At 38.5% G+C, this 24,121-nt stretch overlaps 1 protein-coding gene across 1 annotated transcript; it reads left to right on the top strand.

Moving 5' to 3' along the window:
* The first annotated feature begins 2,680 nt into the window (after positions 1 to 2,680).
* On the top strand, positions 2,681 to 8,509 carry LOC143624935 (uncharacterized). The gene is made up of 6 exons (XM_077095427.1): positions 2,681 to 2,785; positions 2,831 to 2,914; positions 5,984 to 6,261; positions 6,368 to 6,465; positions 6,562 to 7,210; positions 7,876 to 8,509. The coding sequence occupies exons 1-6, from the start codon at positions 2,681 to 2,683 to the stop codon at positions 8,507 to 8,509; spliced, it is 1,848 nt and encodes a 615-aa protein (XP_076951542.1).
* Positions 8,510 to 24,121: the final 15,612 nt, after the last annotated feature.

The raw sequence follows: 24,121 nt of genomic DNA, 5'->3' as shown, positions 1-24,121 counted from the left end.
TAGATGGGGTGGTCTCTTTGTTAGAGAAACTGCTAAAATCGAAGCTTGGAATCATATCATGAAGACAAGCCAGAGCACAAGAATAATCAGAATCCATCCCACATATACCACTGTCTCGCAAAATGTGATCCTGAAGCACCCACGATTGGGCTCTCGAGGCCACAAACGCATAAGAGGAAGCCTCTACTACCGAATACAACCCCAAACCCCATTCTTAATGGGTAAGGAAGCAAGTCGCCATTGGAGGTCTCCAAAGAAAGGACCTCCACAAACTACAATGTCCTCGATCGCCTCACGCAATCCCTTGTCAAAAAACACCGCTGCCTCCATCATGTGTACAGGTTGGCATGTTCTCAAACCGAAGAAAAGTTTAGCAATACCCATATATGATCGAAGCAAAAGTAACTCACTCTGCGGGTCACCAAGTTTTGGGAGAAGACGCATCAAATCAACAGCATTAGTAGCTCTCTTCTTTGCCAAACCCTTAATAAACCCGGTGTCTTTACTAACAGCTCCCCCAAGAAGCTTCACCCCTAATAATGGTCTCCCGATTTCAGTAGAGAATAAACCATCACGAGACTTCGTACCATCACAAGAAGCCCAAAATAGCTCAGTTTTCTTAATATTCAGTTCAAGACCCAAAGTTGGACCCGTCACCTTAATGATATCCAGCACTTTAGCCACCTCCATTGAATCTCTAATGACTGTCCTATCATCAAGATACCAGGCATGAAGAAGAAGCTTGCAATTGTCTCGAATCTGATGCACAAGGGGGTGTAAAACCAGGGAAAAAAGGAGTGGTCCCAATGGGTCTCCTTGTTGAACCCCTGTGGTGGACCAAATATTATCATCCCCAATATATAGTCTTGATGGCTACCCATATAAAAATTCCACCCATAAGGAAATAGAAGGGCATCTGATCCTTACCTCATGAAGTAAAGCTGATCTATCCACCATATTAAATGCATTAGAAAAATCAACTATAAGCATTGCAAGAGACCCATCTGTGTGGCGCTCACTCAATACCCTGTTGGCGCTATGTAATATGGCCTCCGCACCACCCGACGCACCAACCCCAAACTGGAAATCATTAAGGTATTTGGTCATTTCTTTGCCAACCCCTTTCATAGCCACCTTAGAAACCAAACGCCTCCATATAGTACCCACTGCAATAGGTCGAATCCCGTTGTCGGGTTTTAAAAGCGGTGTAAGAGGAGCAGACGCGACAAACTCTGCCAAAGTAGACGGACATCTCCCTCCTAACCATAAATTAACCACTGCAGTGATAGAATGAAATGGAGTTGAGAATTTATTTGAATAAAATGATGGTGAGAAATTGTTTATTTAAATAGGTTAATTTTTTTTTTAATTTCAAATGGTAATATTACCGTTGGATTTGAGGCCCCACCAAAACTAAACCAATAACGCCGGACTTTCGAAGACCCCCCCCCCCCCACCGCCCCTCGGTGGTGTTCCCTTCCAATACCGCCCCAACAAAGCCTGCACTACCGCCCATAACGTAAAGCCTTAGAGCTCAAATGGTGATTTAAATTTATTCGTGTTTATAGCATTCCTTAGACCATAATCATCACACTAAATGTGTATAACATATTAAAGATGTTTAATTTGTTTTTCTAACCAAGAGAAGGGGTCACGGCCACTGAGTCTACATTATACTAATTATGAACATAACAAGCAAATATAGGTAACACACATATTAAAAAACTTTTAATTACACATTTAAAGGATTTGAACTAAAGAGGCGACCTTTGTCGCCACTAATACACCTAGAAACCTTCGCTAATACTAATACACCTAGAAATCTATGCTAATATGTCGCTGGTAGATTTAGAAATGGTGTGAAAAGGCTAAATTTTATAAATATTGTTAAAAACATATTATTTACCAATTCAATATTTTGTTATTTATTTTTGGTTTGTTTTGTTTTTGAGGTAAAATTGTGGTACTTGGGCTTGAGGAAAGCTGTTCAGGCTTAAGGACTTTAGTGGGTAGCTAGTTGGGCTTAAATGATGCTGTTAGATTGGAAACTGGCACGTGGCCCATGAAGCTACATCAATTTTATATAAACGATGGAGAGAGAGACGGACGTTCTTCTTTAGTCTTCTTATCATCACCATCTCTCAAAAAATAATCTTTAGGGGTTCTTGTTTGATCAGTTTTTGTATTGTTGATTGACATGGTATCAGAGCACTGAGGCTCTGATCTATCGCTTTTCCGCTTGGATCTTTTTCTGGTTTTTTTTTGGGTTTTCATATCTGAACCCTAACGGTGTTCTTGGTCGATTATTGGTCGATATTTACTCTGTCAATCTGGTTTGTTGTTGAAGACGGTGGTTCCTTAGCAAGCAGTGTGTAACCCTGTGTGAACGCTACAGCTATTGAAGAAGGAGCATCCTGTGTTTACCAGTTTTTTATTCTGCTAATTAGTAACCCTAAGAGAAGGTTACGGTTATCATATTATTGGAGCGCTTGTTTGGTGAGATCTTTCTTAATTTTCTGTGCAATTATTGCATTAGGCATGTTAGGTTGATGCCAGATGATTCATGCCTGGTTTTTTTTGTAATTGTGCATTAGGCATTCTAAGAGTATTTGTGCATCATTTGTGTGATAATCATTCCAGTCTGTGTTATTTGTTTTTTTGTTTGATTAAATCTGTTAAAATGAGTGATGATAGTAGTTCTGATGTTAATACTGAAACCCTGATTGCTAAACTAGATATTAGCAATCCGCTATACTTACATGCTAGTAATTCCAATACTCTGACTGTGATTAATTTCAAACTTAAAGGTACTGAAAATTATTCTATGTAGGCTAATGCTATGAAACTTGCACTTCAAGTTAAAAATACAATAGGATTTGTTACTGGTACGTGTGAGAGACCTACTGATGATGAGGTTCTTAAGGGTCAGTAGGATAGGTGTAATTTTATTGTTTTGACTTGGATTTTAAATTCTATTTGTGAAGATTTGTATGTAGGTGTGACAATCGTCAATTTCAAGTTAACTCCGTTAACTCAACTCCGTCAATTCAAACCTAAAGATTTCTGAATCTATAATGCACACCTCATTACATTTAAACTAGGGTTTAAATGACGCTTGACACTTACTACATGTGTAGTCTTTCGGGAATTGCACCGAAACGCAAACGAGTTGACGCAAACAATTGGTGAATAAACGAAAAACGTCAAAACAATAATTATGTGATAATTATGTGTTAACATATGTGTTACTTGATTATATTATGTGTGATGCTAGACAAGAAACAAGAACTAGTTAATTAAGCTAGAAAAGTAACAATTAAAAGTTGAGGGACTAAAGTGTAACATCTTGTTATTATTAATATTAACCTAGAACCCTAATCTCTTTCTCTCCTCTCCCTCACAATTGACGGCAGCCTACTCCCTCCCCTCTCCTCACAATCGGCTCACACACACACACATATCTCTTGATTTTTGATCTTGTTTTTCACAATTGAAGCATCCTACATCCGATTCTAGTCATCTTCTACCTTCCTCTTGCTTATTTTTGTGCCTTTGAAGGTATAATTATAAACCCTAGAATCTGGAAATTATATATATGATGTTCATATGACTTGTTTTGATTAGATGATGATTGAAAGATGTATTGATTGTTGAATTGATAACTAGTATTGATGTTATTGCATGTTAATCATTTGTTTCTTTGATTTTAGTTCAAGCAAAACCCTAATCATGTATGTGATGTGTAATTGATGTGCATGGATAGTGATTATGGTGTCTAGAATGTCATATGAATGAATTATGGTCCATAGATAGTTAATATGTTGAGTTTGGATGCAAACAGTTTCTGGACAGATTGTGTTATTGATGTTCAATTAACTGTAACGGGGTGTGAATGTGAAAATTGGTCGAGATAATTGATACTACAGTAAACTAGGTTGAGTCTAGTTTCTAAAGAATATAAATTTGCAATTTTTGAACGTGTAAAAGTTAACTTTTATGATTTTACAAAAACGTTGTGCAAAGCTGACTTGTGAGACCTGCTGTTAGGTTAAACTAGGTTGAGTCTAGTTTCTAAAGAATATAAATTTGCAATTTTTGAACGTGTAAAAGTTAACTTTTATGATTTTACAAAAACATTGTGCAAAGCTGAGTTGTGAGACCTGCTGTTAGGTTGTTTTGTAAATATTATATCTCATGAACTACGAGACCAATTGGGTTGGTTCCACTTCTGGAAGTTGACTTGTTGAGTTAGAAACCTAACCCAAGTGGTCTTGCATTTGTTGGATTTTTCATTTAACGGGAATTTCAAATAACATTCTGTTGCGCATGAATTTGAATGTTATGAGTTTGCTGTAATGTTTTGATCATTGTGAGAAACCTATGTGGAATAAAATTAAAACAAAATATGTTCTGGAAACCTAATACATGCATGCTTTTGTGATGATTTTTGGTAAATTAATTGAGATGCTATGATCGGTGGAATAGTACAATCTTTCAAGTAGAATTTCTGTCTCGGTGAAACTAGCTGCTGAATTTTGTGAAAATGCATGAAACATGATAATTGCTAGTTAATTGTTATGTTTTAACCAAATTGCCCCTGCGGGGAATACTTGCTATATAATTGTGGTGTTTTGACCAAATTGCCCCTGCGGGGAATAGTTGCTAGTGATGTACATTATTAATACATGACACGTAAATAATTGTTCACACATGTATCGTATCACAAATGTACTTGTTAAGTCACACACGATTCACAAACAAACACGAAACGTATCTTGTGCTTAGGAATTATGTGCCGGGTCTAGAGACTCGATATTAGTTCCGATACTTAGAAAATCTCCTTGTTGTTTTAGAACGCTAGAGAGAGTTTTCTGTGACGCGCATCACTTTGGTGATTTATTTTGGGAATTCTTCGCAAATAGTGAGTTTCACGTTCCCCTTTTACTCTTTTAAACGTTTTTTACTTGGGGGAGATAACATACTCCAAACACTTTAGATTTTGTTATTGGTTATATATCGCTTGTAAGGCTAAGTGGCAAACAAACCAACTAAAGTCCTTCATAACATCGAACCGTTTAGTATTTGTATAATAGCGAGTCACTGTTGAGTAGTACTACTGGGTTTGACAAACCCCACCCAACGCTAAACTCGACTGGAGGTCGAGCGGGTGTAATTTTGGCTAACACATACCATGGTCTGGATGACCTGGTGGCAAGGCACTTGATAAACAGTCAGCTTCGGTGTCGAACACTTAGTAATACTTGTTGTATAGGCTAGCTACCTATCGATATATAATTGATTTAACACTATCTGGTAAACGCTAAACGCTAAACACAAAACGCTGAACGCAAACCGCTGAACGCAAAACGCTGAACGCAGAACGCTGAACGCAAAACGCTAAACGCTTTATTTTATATAAACTTGTGAACTCACCAACCTCGTGTTGACACTTTTAGTATTTTATTCTCAGGTAGCCGAGGCGGGTGCGCGGTATAGGATCATGCATGGTTTTTGAACATTCTGATATGCAAACATGTTTTTAACTATTATTACTTGGGTTTTTAAGTCGTCCTGCGTGACGCAACTGTCTTTTGGTTTTTACGCTTCCGCACTTAATTTCATTTAAACGTTTTTATGGTTTGATTAAAACTAATGATTCCGATCCTGTTAGTTCACACCCTCTAACGGTAAAACTCCGTTAGTGGATTTTGAGGGTGTGACAGTAGGGCAAGTATATTCACAACTTGTCTCTAAGGTTTGGACAGAACTAAGGGAGACTTACAAAAAAATTGATAGTTTAGTAATTTTTAATGGTTTTCAAAAAATTAATTCATTAAAACAAAATGGAGACTCTGTCTCTGAGTATTATCATAAACTGAATACTTTATGGAAACAATTAGATGCTATGGTACAGTTGCCCTCATATTCTTGTCAAGCCTCAAAAGGTTTCAATGATTTTAATACATTGATCAAGTTGATGCAGTTTTTAATGGGTGTAGATGATTTTTATCAGCCTGTTAGGACGAACTTGTTGACACGTGAACCACTGCCTTCTATTAAAACTGCTTTTTCAATAGTTTCTTGGGAAGAATCACATAGGAATTCAAAAGCTAGTTCTAAAACTCAAAGTTCAAATGTTGGTTTTGTGTCTAAGGCAACTCAGTTTATTGATAATAAGAAAAAGTTTTATCAACCTTTCTGTGGGCCTAATCCAAATCTTAAATGCACACGTTGTAATAAGATAGGCCATACTGTGGAAAAGTGTTTTGATATTGTGGGTTATCCTCGGGATCCTAGACCTAGGGGTAATCCAAAATTTGCTAATTCTAATAGTTTCTAATCCTAAATAAACTACTTCATCTTCTAGCTCAACTGCACGTTCTCTCACCCCTTATCAAGTGTCTAAGTTGTTAGGTTTGTTGAATGATAAAACTGGAGAAGGACAACTAAGTGCAAATGTTGGAGGTAACTCCATATGTTTTTCTTCCACTTTAATGAAAAATAATGTGTTTTGTTTTAATAGCAACTATAATCCATCCGTAAAAAATGGATGGGTCATAGATTCTGGTGCTAATCAACACATGGTTATGAGTGATAAGGACATTTTTAATTCTATTGATGAGTTTGATTTCAATATAAGTGTCAAACATCAAAATGGTTCTAATGCTGCTGTAACTAAAATTGGCAGTCTAAAACTAGATGACAAAGTCATCCTCACTGATGTGTTTGTTGTTCCATATTATTATGTGAATCTTTTGTCTGTTTACAAACTTGCTAGTGATAACAAACTATCTATGACATTTAATGAGAATAATTGTTATATCCAGGACTCACTCTCAAAAAGAACCCTGGTGACTGGTAGACAAGTAAATGGGTTATATCTATGTGGTGTTAGTTCTAATCTCGTTAAGGTGTGTTTCACTAGCTTTGATCAAGTAAATTTGTGGCATTCTAGATTACGTCATCCTGCTAGTCGGGTGCTATCTGTTTTAAAAGATGATTTGAATGTTAAAGTGATAAATGATTCATTACCTTGTGATGTATGTCGCAAGGCCAAACAACATCGTGAACCATTTCCACTAAGTGACCATGTGTCACTAAAGATTGGAGAGTTGGTTCACCTTGATGTATGGGGTCCTTATACAGTTAAAAGCAGAGAAGGTTTTAGATATTTTTTAACGATTGTCGATGATTCTCTATGGCTCTTTGGGTATACTTGTTGAAAGATAAAACTGAGGTTTTCAATAATCTGGAAACTTTTGTACACATGATAAAAAATCAGTTTAATACTACTGTTAAAATTTTTCGTAGTGATAATGGACTGAATTTACAAATCACCAAGTACAAGAATTTTTTAGACAAAATGGTATTCAACATCAAACTTCTTGTACTCATACACCCCAACAAAATGGAATAGCTGAAAGAAAACATCGACACTTGTTAAATATAGCTAGGGCTCTTCTTTTTGAAGGGGGAGTTCCCCTAAGTTTTTGGCCTGAGTTTATTTTAACTGCTACTTATTTGATAAACAAGACTCCCTCGTCGGTTTTAAATGGTAGGTCTCCATATGAACGGTTATTAGGTTTTAGACCCTCCTTAAAACATTTGAAAACGTTTGGTTGTTTTTGTTATTATACTATACTAAACAACAACAATAAATTTACTAGTCGTGCAAATAAAAGCGTTTTCTTGGGTTATTCTTTTAATAAAAAGGGTTATAAGTTGTGGTACATCGAACTTAAACAAGTGATTTTTTCTAGGGATGTCAAGTTTTATGAAACAAGATTTCCTTTTAAAGATAGTGGTACTTTACAAAATTTTGAGCCTGTTTTTGATAAATCGTTAAACAACTTGAATTTTTTTTTATTTCTATAGTGACAATGATAACCAAAATGTTTTTGATAAAAGTCCCAATGATGAAGGAGGAAGTGTTTCTAATGACAGTCTAGCTGATCAGCCACCTAGTAGTTCTTCAAGTACTAATAGGAGGGCTGACGATAAGAAACCTATTAACACAGAAGAATCTACTAGTGAGGTAGGTCCTACTTGTTCAAATGGTGAAACAAATCCGTCTAAGGGCACTACTCAAAATGACCCTTCTCCACCTATAACTGTGAGGAGATCTACTAGGAGTTCTAGTTTACCAATAAAGTTAGATGATTTTATTGTTGAGGGAAAAGTTAAATATGGTTTAGAGAAAGTTTTAAATTACTCTAATCTGTCAAAAGAAAATTTTTGTCTTGTATCTATTTTGAATAAAAGTTTTGAGCCTAAACATTATAGAGATGCTATTAATGATAACAGCTGGATTGTTGCTATGAATGAAGAAATGTCTGCTCTACATAGAAATAACACTTGTGAATTAGTTGATTTACCTAGTGATAGGAAACCTATAGGCTGTAAGTGGGTGTATAAAATTAAATATAAATCAAGTGGTGAGATAGAGAGATATAAAGCTAGGCTAGTTGCTAAAGGTTTTATCCAAAGGGAAGCGGTGGACTTTGATTAAACTTTTTCTCCTGTGGTTAAAATGACTACTGTAAGGTGTGTTTTGTGTCTAGCTGTTCAAAATGATTGGTCCTTATTTCAACTAGATATAAATAATGCTTTTCTTTATGGTGATTGAGGAAGTGTATATGTCCTTACCTGAAGGATATTTTTCTAAAAATAAAACCAAGGTTTTGTGCAAAGTTGTAATGACTATTCTTTGTTTGTGAAGAATGATAAGGTTGTTTTTATTGTTCTGTTAGTTTATGTGGATGACATAGTTTCACCAGTCAAAACTATGTCATCCACATAAACTAACAGAACAATAAAAACATCATTATCATTCTTCACAAACAAAGAATAGTCATTACAACTTTGCACAAAAACTTGGTTTCATTTTTAGAAAAATGTCCTTCAGGTAAGGACGTATACACTTCCTCATGTAGATCACCATAAAAAAAAGCATTATTTATATCTAATTGAAATAAGGACCAATCATTTTGAATAGCTAGACACAAAACACACCTTAAAGTAGTCATTTTAAAACAGGAGAAAAAGTTTCATCAAAGTCCACCCCTTCCTTTTGGTTAAAACCTTTAGCAACTAGCCTAGCTTTATATCTCTCTATCTCACTAGTTGATTTATATTTTATTTTATACACCCACTTACAGCATATAGGTTTCCTATCACTAGGTAAATCAACTAATTCCCAAGTGTATTTCTATGTAGAGCAGGCATTTCTTCATTCATAGCAACAATCCAGTTGTTATCATTAATAGCATCTCTATAATGCTTTTCTTTATGGTGATTTACATGAGGAAGTGTATATCTCCTTACCTGAAGGATATTTTTCTAAAAAGGAAACCAAGGTTTTGTGCAAAGTTGTAATGACTATTCTTTGTTTGTGAAGAATGATGAGGATGTTTTTATTGTTATGTTAGTTTATGTGGATGACATAGTTTTGACTGGTAATAACACAGTTGAAATTGAAAATGTTAAAAATTTGTTGAGATCTAAGTTTCTTATTAAAGATCTTGGATTATTAAAATATTTCTTGGAAATTGAAGTCTTAAAAACTAATGAGGGATATGGTCTTTCACAAAGAAAACATTCTTTAGAGTTGTTAAAAGAATTTGGATTAACTGGTTTGTAAACCAGTTAATGTTCCAATTGAACAACACTATATAATGTTGGTTGTAGTTAAATGACCTGGTTGGTAAAGTTGTTGAAAGTTAAATGTTATTGTGGCAATACCTATTAAGTTATATTGTGATAATACTGCTGCAATATCTGTTTCTGCAAATCCAGTATTTCATGACAGAACAAAACATTTCGAAGTTGATTTTTTTATTTACGAGAAAGAGTTGTTGCAGGGTCGGTTAAAGTGATGCAGACAAAGTCTAGTAATCAGTTAGCTGACATTTTCACGAAAGGTTTGTTTCCATCTCAACTTTCATTTATTTGTGAGAAGCTGGGTTTATAAGATTGCTTTAAATATTGAATTGAGGGGGGATGTTAAAAACATATTATTTACCAATTCAATATTTTGTTATTTATTTTTGGTTTATTTTGTTTTTGAGGTAAAATGTTGGTACTTGGGCTTGAGGAAAGCTGTTCGGGCTTAAGGACTTTAATGGGTAGCTAGTTGGGCTTAAATGATGGTGTTAGATTGGAAACTGGCCCGTGGCCCATGAAGTTGCATCAATTTGATATAAACGATGGAGAGAGAGAGACTAACATTCTTCTTTAGTCTTCCTATCATCACCATCTCTCAAAAATAATCTTCAGGGGTTCTTGTTTGATCAGTTTTTGTATTGTTGATTGATCTTCTTTGTATACTTCATCATATTGATGATCTGCTGGTGTATTTCTTGATAGTTTGTTGTTGGTATTCTTTCTTGTCTGCGGTTTGATTAGAATCAAAGGAGTTATGTAATCTGGTTATTTGACGAGTAATAAAATCGAGATTATCAGTTTCTGACAAATATTAATATAAGATGTATATGAAAGTTTAATTAAAATTGATCCTTGGTTTTTCCATGTGATTGGGCTTCGACGCATATATTTGGAGATATGAATACTAAAGGAAAGAGGCTGTTTTTAGTGAATAGTATGCTTCTCTCTTTTGTTTGGGGTTGAGCAGAATTCGGGTCAGGTTGAAATAACCTGAGGACCGGACCGTAATATTACCAAAAATGAACCAGTATTTTATATAATGGCATTATTATGTATTTGGAAAAAAAATTACCTTTAAACTCCAAAGAAGGTATAGGTAAAAGAAGAAAACACAAGGGCTATAAAAGATGAAGATTTGAAATGTCCACAGGAAACTTTGAATATTGAATTGCAGAATAAATTAGAGAGTAATTGGTCTTATATTTTTGCCCTGTCAAAGAGAATAATTCCAAAGGACACCCGAAGTGCGTATCACGAGCTTGCCTTCGGTTCTTAATTCTAGGATTTCCGGGTTTTCTGTCCGAGTTGGGTATATATTACTCGGTGGGTCACTGGTTTCCTCAAATGCTCGGTCCTACTTTTGTTTGACCAGGTGCTCAAAAGTTAACATATGACAACACTTCAATGATATACGATCCTAAAAAGTCACACAACGGATGATAGTTGAGTTGCAAAGTTTCGCGAAAAATTGTTGGTTGACATATATACCACTATTAAAAAAAGTCAACGAAATAAATGTTCTTGAATGAATTTAAGAACTATCTTATACAAAACTTACCATAGTCGAACTAATCAAGTCGCTCACACAAATAACCAGTTTCCACTGTTGTTTAGTCAAATGGTAAGTTATGTGTTTGCCTACTGATTTGTTATAATTGCTTTGTAGTTGATTGACTTACTAAGTTTTATTTTTCTTTAAAATTAATTTGTTTTCATAAATGATTTTTTTTGTCTGAAAATATTTGTTATATATTTTTGCAACTAATATGTTAGTTATCACTTATTCTTATTTGTGAATTCAATTAAAAACCAAAAGTAGTAGCTTAATTTACACAAGATAATTGATTTATTAGTTATAAGGCCATCACTAATTCAATGCATATAACATATAATTTAATAAGATGGATGATGACATGAAAGAGAGACAAGTGAGAGAATTGGTTTTGAGAGTGTAGAGAGAGAAAATGCTTTTGCGTGTAAAGAGAGAAAAGAAAGAAAAAGATGATGGATATGAAGAAAAAGATGATGGATATGATGTGTAAAAAAAATCCTTCTACAAGTTTTCCTTTAGCATTGGGTTTGGTCTAATAAGCTTGAACGTATGCACACCTATGTTAGGTCCCGTTTTGTTTATGTTTATGTCTCTTGTATTGGAATGTATGTACTAGGCTCAATGTGCTGTTTTGTTTATGGAAATCCTTCTCATCTTGCAAGACATTGCAAGAACTGGTACCGACAACAAAGAGATTTAAACAGTAAGTTTGGTCAGACATTTCCCAAGGTTGCTCCTAAACCTAAGAAAATGACTAACCAAACTCACTCATTTTCCAGTGAGATTGATTTAGAAGTAAAAAGAGTTAAGAAAACAAAGAAACCATTTTGGCTAACTCAGAGGAAGAGGAAAAGGTTGGCAAAAGGTTCTGAAGCTGAAAAGCCTAGGAACCCACCAAAGGATTTACCAAAGAAAATTCAGAAGACTTTGTGGTTAAACCCAAACCAAATCGAAGGCAATCCAGAAAACCCTTTTAAAACCGAGGAAATATCAATTCTAGTTCCTCGAGGGATTGTTCTTCAGATTTTGATTCATCAAAAGATTATATTTTCAAGAATCATAAAATTAAACTTGGTGATTTTCTGTTTAATTTTCCCAAGACAATCAAGTCTCGGGACCCCATTGCTAACTAGTTGTTCATGTGTGTAGGGTCAGTCAAGAAGGCCTGTCAACAGTATTTGGTACTTAGACAGTGGCTGCACCCGACACATGACTGGAGATGAGTCATTGTTGTTCGATGTTAAACCATTTGACGGCGGGCACGTCTCTTTTGCCGGTGATGTGGAGGAGAAATAACAAAATAGGGCAAGGTATCGAATGGTACCCTGGCATTTAATGAAGTCAATCATGTGGAACAGCTCAACCACAACCTCCTCAGCGTGTCTCAAATCTGTGATAAGCATTATTCCACCCTTTTCACCAAGAATGAGTGTTTTATCTTGAAACCTGGATTTAAGGTCTCGGAAGAATGGATTTTGATGCGTACTCCAAGGCATAATGATGCATATATTCTGGACATGAGAAGCAATTATTCAATGCGTACTGCTTCGTGTTTATTGTCCAATGCCTCGGAGAACGACTCATCTTTATGGAATCGACGCTTGGGTCATGTTAACTTTAAGAACTTGAATAAGTTGGTTAAAGGTGACTATGTGAGGGGTTTGCCTGTCAAATCTTTCCATTGTACTAAAAAATGTATTTCTTGTTCAATATGCAAACAACACAAACTCCCTCACAGGCCCAAGGTTGTTAATTCTATAGATTCCATTCTCCAACTATTACACATGGATCTGTTTGGTCCTATCCAACCACTGGCAATAGGTCGAAAAGCCTATTGTCTGGTTATTACTGATGATTTTTCTTGTTTAAGTTAGACTTTTCTTCTAGGTCACAAGGATGAGACTGCTCAATTCCTCATCAGGTTCATTGTTTTGGTTGAGAATCAAGCTGACAAGCGAGTCAAGTGTATCAGAAGCAACAACGGCACATAATTTTGCAACAAGGTTATAAATGAGTTTTGTCACAACAAGTGGATCCTTCGTCAGTTCAGTGCCCCTTACACTCCTGAACAAAATGGGGTTGCTGAAAGACGAAAGTGTACACTGGTAGAAGCTGCAAGAACAATGCTGTCATACTCAAAACTCCCTTTATTTTTTAGGGGTGAAGCCATCAACGCCGCTTGCTTTACCCAAAACCGTGTGTTCCTGAACAAGAGATTGAACAAGACTCCTTCCGAGGTCTTCTATAGAACAAAGACAAGGGTCAATTTCTTTAGAACGTTTGGATGTCCTTGCACTGGGCTCCTAACAAATGCCGTCTCAACTTCCAAGTTTGCTGAGAAGGCTGATGAGTGCTATTTTGTAGGCTATGAGCTGACAAAAGTGCTTATCAGGTGTATAACAAGAAAGCAAGAGTAATCTTGGAATCGTTTAACATTGACTGGCAAGAATTGAATCCTACAAATGCACATACTAGTCCAAACTAGATGTTTGACTATGAAGGATTGTTCAAGCAATTTTGGGAATGTATGTAACTCCCATTGTTTCCCCTATTCCTCCTGTTGTTTCTGTATCTGTCCATACTGGTGATGATCAGTCAATCTTGATGCATGCCGTGTTAAGAGGTCTGGAAGATATTCAAGTAGCTGCCCCTGCACCCGTACTAAATGCTCCACCAGTGGTTAATCAACCAGCCGCGGTCAATGAAGTGCCGCCACTCGCAGACACTACTGATATGCCCACAGTCGAAGACACTTCCGATTTAGATACCGATTCATATGTGTAAGTTGACAACGTGGCGAATGACCTGACTGATCATACAGCGAATCCTCTGGCTGAACCTAGTGTGGTAGAGTCCATTCCCACACCTCACTCTCAAGAAGAAATTCAAGGTTCTGCCGAGGAGACAAATGCAGAAAATGTTCAGAATGAGACCACTCAGAATGAAGCTTCTGACAACACCAAATCCACACAAGTTCCAGTCATTGTTGTGCCTTTTTATAAGAATCTACGGGATGGATCCATTGATCAAGAACATATGGTTGATCAATAAGACGATACTAGTATTCCTCAACTAAATGTTCCTTTTAATGTGTCTACCGTCCTTCATCCCATAGAGAGTTTATCCATTGAGCTTGAGGCAACTCCAGTCGAGCATGTCAAACTGATTCCTCAATTGCCAATTCACAGAAGAAATCCGACTGAGAACATTATTGGAGATCCATCGGTCGGCATTCAAACACGTAGCACCTCTGGTAACATTAACAGATGTCTCTTTACATGTTTTATTTCACAGGTTGAACCCAAAGACTACAGAGTTGCATTGAAAGAAAATTCTTAGGTTAAAGCCATGCAAAAGGAACTGTTGCGGTTCAAGAAGCTAAATGTTTGGAGGCTGGTCAAGAAACCAGAAAATAAGAGATCGATTGGAACAAAGTGGGTGTTCCGGAACAAGAAAGATGACAAGGGGGTTATCACAAGAAACAAAGTCCGGCTTGTTGTGCAAGGTTTCTCGCAGCATGAGGGTCGTGATTACGATGAAGTTTATGCACCTGTAGCCAGATTGGAAGCAATATGTATCTTTTTTGGACTACGCTTCGTACATGAACTTCAAAGTTTATCAAATGGATGTGAAAACAGCCTTTTTGTACGTAAAGGTGAAAGAAGAAATTTACGTCAAGCAACCTCCAGGTTTTGAAGATCCTAATCATCTTGACCATGTTTATCGTCTTGACAAAACACTTTATGGTCCTCACCACGCACCTCGTGCCTGGTATGCCACTCTGGCTGACCATTTGGTGAAGAATGGGTAAAAAAGAGGTATTGTTGATCAAACACTCTTTGTCAAGAAAGTTCGGGGTGATCTGATTCTCGTCCAAGTATATGTTGACGACATCATCTTTGGGTCTACAAATGATAGTTTGTGCAAGGAGTTCTGTGAGGTCATGCAAAAGTGATTTGAGATGAGTTATTTGGGAGAAATGACTTTCTTCCTAGGTTTACAAGTTGGACAGGTTGATTTCTTGGCAGTGCAAATAGCAAGTCACCGTGTCCACCTCAGCTGCTGAAGCCGAGTACATAGCTGCATCCAGTTGTTGTTCCTAAGTCATTTAGATCCAGCATCAGCTATTCGATTACGGTTTGAATTTTTGTGATACCACGATCAAATGTGATAATGAGGCTTCCTTTGCGATTGTTAAAAACCCGGTCCAGCCCTATAAGACAAAACACATAGACATCCGAATACACTTTATTCATGACTGTTTGATCGTAAGTTTGTCAATATAAAAAGGGTCCATACTGATTTTAACTTTGCAGATCTCTTTACAAAAGCCTTCAGTCGTGCCCGATTTTTATTTCTCATTGAATCTTTGAGCATGATTTCTTTTGAGTAAATAATTATCTTTATTTTAAAATTGTAAACATTTTTAGAATGTGTCACAATTTTAGAGGGAGAAAAGTGAGTTAACTTTAACTCACCAAAAAGATTTTCAAATTTACTTTAAGAAAAACAAAATCAAGTCATTTGACTTATCAAAAAGATTTTATTATTATAGTTTTTATATATAATATTAATTTCATCTTTACACTTATTTAAGAAAATCCAAAAAGAATTATCCCGCTTAGAGGGAGTCGGGTATCTAAAATTTTCAAATTGAGAATTTGATCCGATCTTTTGGAAAATGATAGTACGTTGGTATGCAATGATCCTAGCGCATGAAAAGAGTAGATCAAAAGTATACAAGATCACTCATAGATGTGTAGATAGGCTTGACAAACCAGTAAGTGTCAGGTGATATAAACCTGAATCCTTGCCAGCGCTAGTGGCTGTACGTTTATGAAGCAGTTGTTTGGTTCCGTTAAAGTCATATTCATGAAGGCAGAAATGTAATTACACATGTCATACCCAAGCTCCTCTTTACCTGATCACATTTGTCTTATGAAAATAAGTGTCATTTTTTATTTTATTAAGTCAAGAAAAGAAAAGAAAAGAAAAACAAAAAAAGTTAGAAAAGAAAAGGGAAAATTCAAGAAAAAGAGTCAAGAAAAGTCAGTCCTAAGAATTTTAACTTCTGCTTTATTTCTTCATTTATTTTGATTCAAGCCTTGGACTTTCTACGTTTGTAGTCATACAAGATCTGATTGTTAAGGCCGTGAATCTTCTGCTTTGTTTTATTTTCTTTCTTTTGTTCAAGCCTTGGACTTTCTCTGCACGATAATATGGTATTATCCAACCTGATTATTAAGGCCCTGAACTTCTGCCAAACCCAGAAAACTACGGATTTAAGTTGGAGACTTAGGAGACTCCCATTCATTCACGGCTTCCACCTTTGCAGGGTCAACCAGAATACCACTCGGGTTAATAACATGGCCCAAGAATTGGACCTCACGTAACCAGAAGGAACACTTAGAAAATTTCGCATACAATTTGTTCTTCCGCAGAGCCTCCAACACTTCCCTGAGATGACCGGCGTGATCGGATTCACTTTTAGAGTACACAAGAATGTCGTCGATGAACACAATAACCGAACGATCGAGCATCGGTCTACACACCCGGTTCATAAGATCCATGAACGCAGCCGGTGCGTTGGTCAAACCGAAAGACATCACCAGAAATTCGTAATGTCCATGACGAGTGCGGAAGGCAGTCTTAGGAATATCTTCCTCACGAATCTTCAGCTGATGATACCCAGACCTAAGGTCGATCTTCGAGAACCAACTAGCCCCTTGGAGCTGATCAAATAAGTCGTCGATCCTCGGGAGGGGGTACCAATTTTTAACAGTGAGCTTATTTAACTCATGGTAATCAATGCACATTCGCATGCTACCATCCTTCTTCTTTACGAACAAAACCGGGGCACCCCAAGGCGAGATGCTCGGTCGAATAAAGCCCTTATCGAGCAAGTCTTCCAACTGAGCCATAAGTTCATTCATTTCATTCGGCGCTTGGCGGTAGGGAGCTCGGGCAATGAGTTTGGCGCCCGGTACAAGGTCTATCTGGAACTCGACCTCGCGATCTGGCGGCACATCTGACAAATCATCTGGAAATACATCCGGGAAATCCCGAACAATAGGAACATCACCGACGGTAGCCACCTCGGTATTCACATTCATAGCATACGCCAGATATGCCCCACACCCCCGCTCCATCAACTTTCCCGCCTTAAGCATGGATATAATATGTGGCGTCGCAACATTCCGATCACCGAAGACCGTAATTCGAGTCCCATCTGGGGCCCTTAGACGAACTAGTTTCTGACCACAAATGATCTGAGCATCAACATTCACGAGCTAATCCATCCCGAGCACCACATCGAAACAACCAAGCGACATCAAATACAATCGCACCGGAAATCTATAACCAGACAACTCGATGGAACAACCCTGAATAGCCCTAGACACGAACACGGATTTTCCTACGGCGACCTCAACCTCAAACCCATCGACTATGCGCTCGGGTGATTTATTCAACAAGGAACAGAAAGCGGTAGACACAAAACTCCTACTGGCGCCCGAATCAAATAAAACTGAAGCCTGTAACTCATCAAGTAGGAAAGTACCTGGGACGATATTATACTACTGCTTAGCTACACGGTCAACACATACGACTTCAAAGGAACAAGAAATTATAATGGTGGAATGAAAGCTAAATAAGGAAAAAGTACCTGAAACGACATCTGCATCCTTTTTCGCTTCCTTCCTGGAGATGTTGAAGGCCCTTGCCCTGGCCTTCGGCTTCTCTTCCATCTTCCCTCTTGAGGAAGTCCCCTGACCGGACCCCCCACCTTACTGGTAGGACAGTTTGATGACAAGTGACCAGAACCCCTACAGCGGAAACAAGTCAGAGTCGGGCACTCGTAATGGGGGTGCCCAACCTTATCGCAACGAAAACAGGTGTCGGACCCACTCTTACACTCCCCCTTGTGTAGTTTGCCACACTTCTTGCAATTACCGAGTGCCGCATCCCTTCTAAACTCAGAAGTTTCAGTCTTCACCCTTTTGCCAGACGAACTAAATGGTTTCCCCCATGCCGCTTACCATACGAATTAGTGTTCCAAGTCTTCCTAGCCTCGTTCTGCGGTAACTTCTCCATCTGATCATACAATGTACCTGCCAAGGTAACCACCGAGTGAAAGGAGTTCATGTTGGTGGTCACCACACCCTTACGAATATCCACCGGGAGCCCCTTCACGTACTTCTTAATCCTCTTGGTTTCGGGAGTAACCAAATCGGAACATAAACGAGCCATCTTGTTAAACTTGGTGGTATACTCCCGATGCGACATAGTACCAGCCTCCAAGGTCAAGCATTCCTATTCTATCTTGTCCAATTCATGCGGAGGACAAAACTGATCGAGAACCAATTTCTTCAACTCATCCCACGTCATCCTCCTAATCGAACGATCACCCAGAGCTTGCGCCAAGTTATCCCACCAACATAATGCCTCGGAACGAAACGAGGCGGTAGCATAGGTGACCATGTCATCCCCCTTGCACTTACTAACCCTCAGAACGGCCTCCATCTCTCTCACCCACTGATGTGCTGCCAATGCATCTTTAGTACCATCGAAAGAAGGGGGTCGCACTTCTTAAAGTCACCATACGAGCAACCCCGGGTCGATACACTAACTGTCCGTACCTCATCTTCATCCCCACTCGGCACATACACTTCCTCTTCCTCCTCGACCTGTACCTCCGTACTCTTCCTTCTCCTATCCGAACCCTGACCAACCAGTGACTCCTCCATGGCCCTAACGGCCTCAGCAACGATCTCAGGAATGGCGCTATGGAGCACCTGGTAAACCTCATCCGCGATAGCCGCGCACAAAGCAGAATCTAAGGCGGGGTTATCCCCTCCTCGTGAATCGGGGTGTCCTGCTGTGAATTAGGAATCTCATTCTCGGCTTTGGCACGTGGCTTACGACCACGCACACTAGAACCATCTCTCTTAGCTGCTAGAGTATTAACCATGACTTATCCCTACAAAGACAGAATTTTAACACGGTCAAGTACAAGTGGTAATTATAACATGTAAGGTAAGGGTAAACTGCTAATGACGTTGATCAGTGTAATTAGTCGTTTACTTTACCCGCCCATCCTAACCACCCCCTGCCCCTAACCTCGTTAACCTTCCATCTAACACTTAAATAGTTAATCACATACCGGGAACTGTTAAACTTAAAGGAATGACTAAATAATTAAAAGTTACCTCTTAGCGTGCAGCTACTCGCGGTGGGCATACTGGTCTCTTTTCTTACAGTTCGAGTCCAAGCATTCGGGGATGCTCGGATCCCTAGAACCATGGCTCTGATACCAACTTGTAAGGCCCCAAACCCCGGGAACCCCACAGTTGGTAATCATACAAAACACTTGTGAAAATAATTAAACTTAAAAACAATTCTTTGCATTAAAATAGCATTACGGAGTATAAATCGGCGGAAAACGTAAATAGATGAATGAGTTCCCAAGATCAAAATTAAGTATAACTTTTAAAAGTCTTTTGAAATAAAATGTTCATAAGTAATTCTTCATTCCAGTATGCCCTTCACCGTCCAAGTAGCTCCGTGCACGTCCAAGCGATAAGGCATCCTCTTCCTAACCTGAAACTCACACTAAAATGCACACAAAGTCAGCTTAAGCTGAGTGAGTTCAAGTTTTAAATAAGTAACAACAGTTTTAATAATCATTCCAACGGTTTTAAAACAGCAAACGGAAGTACATCGGTTAGGTCACCACATTCAATAAATAGTCCTTCTTACGTATGAGCATTCTCTATGCGTGCATTGTTATATATATCAATATATATATATATATATATATATATATATATATATATATATATAACATTCAATAATAATATTCAGGGCCGAGAAAACGTACAACCCAAACACGTAACATTCAGCGCATGCAAACACAAAGTAGGCATACACAACATTCAGTAGTCGAGACGACTACAAACATTCAGGGTCGAGCAAACGTACAACCCAAACACGTAACATCCGGCGCATGCAAACACAAGGTAGGCATACGCAACATTCAGTAGTCGAGACGACTACAACATTCGCCAAATCTTGGCCATTCTAAATATATACAAATATATATATATACCTACACATTCTATAACATTCTAAGGCCTACCAATACTAGCAAGCCTATGTAAAACCATTCAAAACATTTCATCAAGTAAGAAAAACACTTAGGTGTGCATGTTAGCCCAAAAGTAAAAGAGTAAAAATGGCATCATGAACTCACCTGAAATCAATCGAACACCTGCAACGAGCTAGGAAATCCCTAAGTGCACAATCACAAGCAAGGGCCTATAAATTATACACAACACGTTACTAAACTAGACCGTAAGAACACTCTTGCCTAATGGGCCGTTCAAGCCCAACATTTTGGCCTAAGGCCCAACAACTTGGCCCAAGGCCCAACACTTGGCCCAAGGCCCAATAACTTGGCCCAAGGCCCAACACTTGGCCCAAGGCCCAAAACTTGGCCTAAGACCCAACAACTTGGCCCAAGGCCCAACACTTGGCCCATGGCCTAACACTTGGCCCAAGGCCCAACAACTTGGCCCAAGGGTGATCAAATCGGGTCGAATGCGCGTGTAATAAACCTTAAAACCATGGGTTAAATGAATCAACCCCAAATGGACCAAATTCCATTTTAAATCTTTTCATTTATCAAGATTATGTCACCCGAGTAGATAGGGTTGACGGTTCCTTTTTACAACTCTTACTTTAACATTTAAACAAAGTTTCGCGCACCGCCGACTCGATTGACGAAGCACTAACCACAACAGCCCCGAGCATCAAAAAAATAATTTTTCCACAGCCCTTAAACCCCCCTAGGGCTGTACAAACTGTTTCGGTCGGTCACCCAATCGATTAACGTATCAAACTCAACAATTTGCAATTCTACACCCGATAAACCCTAGTTTTCGAACTAAAATTGATTGACCGACCTAAATACCTCCAATGACCACGAAATTTTAATATGATGTAAATGCAATACATGGGGATCTTTCTACAACGGAAACTATAATTTTTGTCCACGGGAAGTGAGGTCAATTACACCTTGGCCGAAAATCTGTCCAACGAAAAGTTTCGACAAAATTGAGCATCAAAACGATTTGGGATGAGCAAAAAGAGTGTTGGGGATTGTAGTACATACCTTGAACAACTACTAGGAGCTTGGAATCGATCAAAAAGCCGAAGCAATGAAAGGAGGGAGGGGCTGGAAGTGGCCGATCGGCAGCTGTACCATAGGTTTAGGGTTTTTTTTTGTTTAATGTTATATCATAAAACATTTTCTTTCTAGCCCCCGGAAAATAATCATAATGCAACTTGGAAGAAATGTTAAGCGATTAGACGTACCGGGATGACGTAAAGGTTTCCGAGAAACGTCGGATAAATCCCGAGAATTATACATACTCTACAATCTTTAATTCTTGAAATCGGAATTAACGGGCGTTACAGGCGAACACTTGGAAAGCAAAAGGAACAAAAATGGGCTAAGTGTATATTTTTTGCAAAAGGGAATATTTCGCAAAGGGATAATATTCACTTCGCATGATTCATGCGAAACGAATGGGAATTCTAATTTGCTTCACACAACCATGCGATGCGAATTGTATTTCTTATTCGCTTCGCACAACCATGCGATGCGAATCATATCTCTTGTTCGCTTCGCATGGTTTATGCGAAGCGAATAAGAAATTTTATTCACTTCGCTCCAACATGCGATGCGAATTCTATCTCTAGTTCGCTTAGCATGCTTCATGTGAAGCGAATGGGAAATCTTATTCGCTTCGCACAACCAAGCGATGCAAATAAGGGTCCATGCGAAATTCTCTCCATGCAAATTCTCCATACTTGGAAAAAATTTCAAAATGTTGAGACTGCTTGCTACTGGACTGTTTTGGACTATGTAAACTGTTTGACCAAAGGACCATTACGGACATGATAAAAATAATAATTTATGGACTTATTAACTAATATAAGTTATAATTTGACTTGTTAACTTATTAAAACAAATTGTATATAACTAATCAAGAATAAGTATATATATACTTCTTTAAGACACTTTGTACATACTTAAATGTTTGCATATAAGTTATCTTTTATTCAGTTAAGTTATCAATGATGATTCTCATGATCTTAATGTTTGATTTCAGTTGCATAATCTATTTTGTTCCCTCGAGGAGCTGGAAAACAGGAAAGAAAGGGTGTTCACGTCCATGATCAAGGGGCTGAGGCAGTCACCCCTGGAGTATGCTATTTCTACTAACCCTGCCATCTACACAAAGTGGGTTACAGAATTCTGGGCAAATGCCAAACCAGTAGATGATTCTCTATCAATTGTAACAAAGGTGGATAGAAAGACTTTGAAGATTAAGGAAGGAGATATAAGACGAGCCTTGAAGATTAAGGATGAATCACATTACTTGTTTGAGAAAGGGGATAGGGCCAAGCTCAGTGGGTTTGTGACTGATATGGGTTATGACACGGAATGGAAGAGTTTGGAGAAGAAGCATCTTCCACCTTACTAGATGTTCTTGTTCCATGTCGTTATTCATAGCCTATCGGATTTACGTGGTGGCTTTGGTAGTATGAGAGCGGATTGGGTACGGGTCATGTACGCATTAACATACCGGGAAGAGTTCAATTATTCCCGGATGTTATTCTTGTGCATGCTGGCAAATGCAACTACAGAGGAAACTTGGCTTATGTATCCATGGTTCGTACAACTACTTATTGATGATATGCTTCCCAATGTACCCAGGCCACCACACAAAGCTGCAAAGGAGAAGAAGGGTTATAAAACACTGCCTGAGCCTTACCATGTGAATAGGATCAGAAAACGGTGTTTAGTCTTATGTTGAGCATGAAAGGAAAGGGTCATACTTATCAAGGTGAGAGGCCGGGAACTAAGTTTGGTCTGTTTGAGGAGACGGAAGATGTTAGGGAAGAGTCTGAGGAAGAGAGTGGGGAGATAGCAAGTTCTGAGGCTGAATAGGATGACTTGTCTAATGAAGCCCCTGAGGATCGAACAAAGGCTAAGCACGATTTAAAGAGGAAGGCTGCTGACAAGCCTTCTGTGGGTGGTCTTTCTGGTCAAGCATAGGAGGAAGAAGAGGAATGCCAGCCCTTGAAGTGTTTGAAGAAGCTTGGAGACTCCAAGAAGCCCTCCAAGCTCATCGTCAAGCTTTCTAGTAAAGGTAAATCTCCTCTAAACCTGACCCACACATAGCCTCACCCAAATCCCTAGAAAAGAGCCTAGAAGACCTTAACGTAAGCAAAATCCAGATTCCCATATACAGAGCCCAGTCCAAACCAAAGCCCAAAGTCAAGTCTAAGTCCAAAAGAGCCAAAACCATACTACATGACTCGCCAGATGAATCACCTGAACCCTCACCCACACTACAAGACCAACCCATTTCCATCTTCTTAGGACAACTACCACCATCCCCAGCTCTCAATACTGTGCATCGGTAGCGAGTTGAACCAGTGTTTTGCTTTGTCTTTTAGGGAAAACTGGAACAACCGCAACCGAACTTCATCCTGATCATATGTACCATCACCGATAGACCCGCAAATAGCTAAAAAATCTGACAAGTGTGAATACGGGTCTTTCGATCCCAGTCCATGAAAATGTGGAACTATGTTGATGTAGGACGGATGGGATTTAAATATCGGCTTTCCCGGCTCATAAACCTCTAGGACAATGGGTGAGGCACCATATGAAATAGCCGATCTGAACCAACTGTTAACACCTTGAACCGGAGGCCCATAATTCCTTCGTCTGGCCCTCGGTTCCTCAAAACCACCCAGGTTAACCTTAATCGGCTGTCTTCGTTCCTCCCGATATCTTCCAACTCCACCTCTATCTTGATCTCTCCTCCAACT

This window comes from Bidens hawaiensis, unplaced genomic scaffold (assembly GCF_021521415.1).
Source record: "Bidens hawaiensis isolate Kalapana, Puna unplaced genomic scaffold, B.hawaiensis_p1.1 tig00004003_1, whole genome shotgun sequence".
Lineage (NCBI taxonomy): Eukaryota > Viridiplantae > Streptophyta > Magnoliopsida > Asterales > Asteraceae > Bidens > Bidens hawaiensis.
This window is presented reverse-complemented; position numbering and strand designations above follow the sequence as displayed.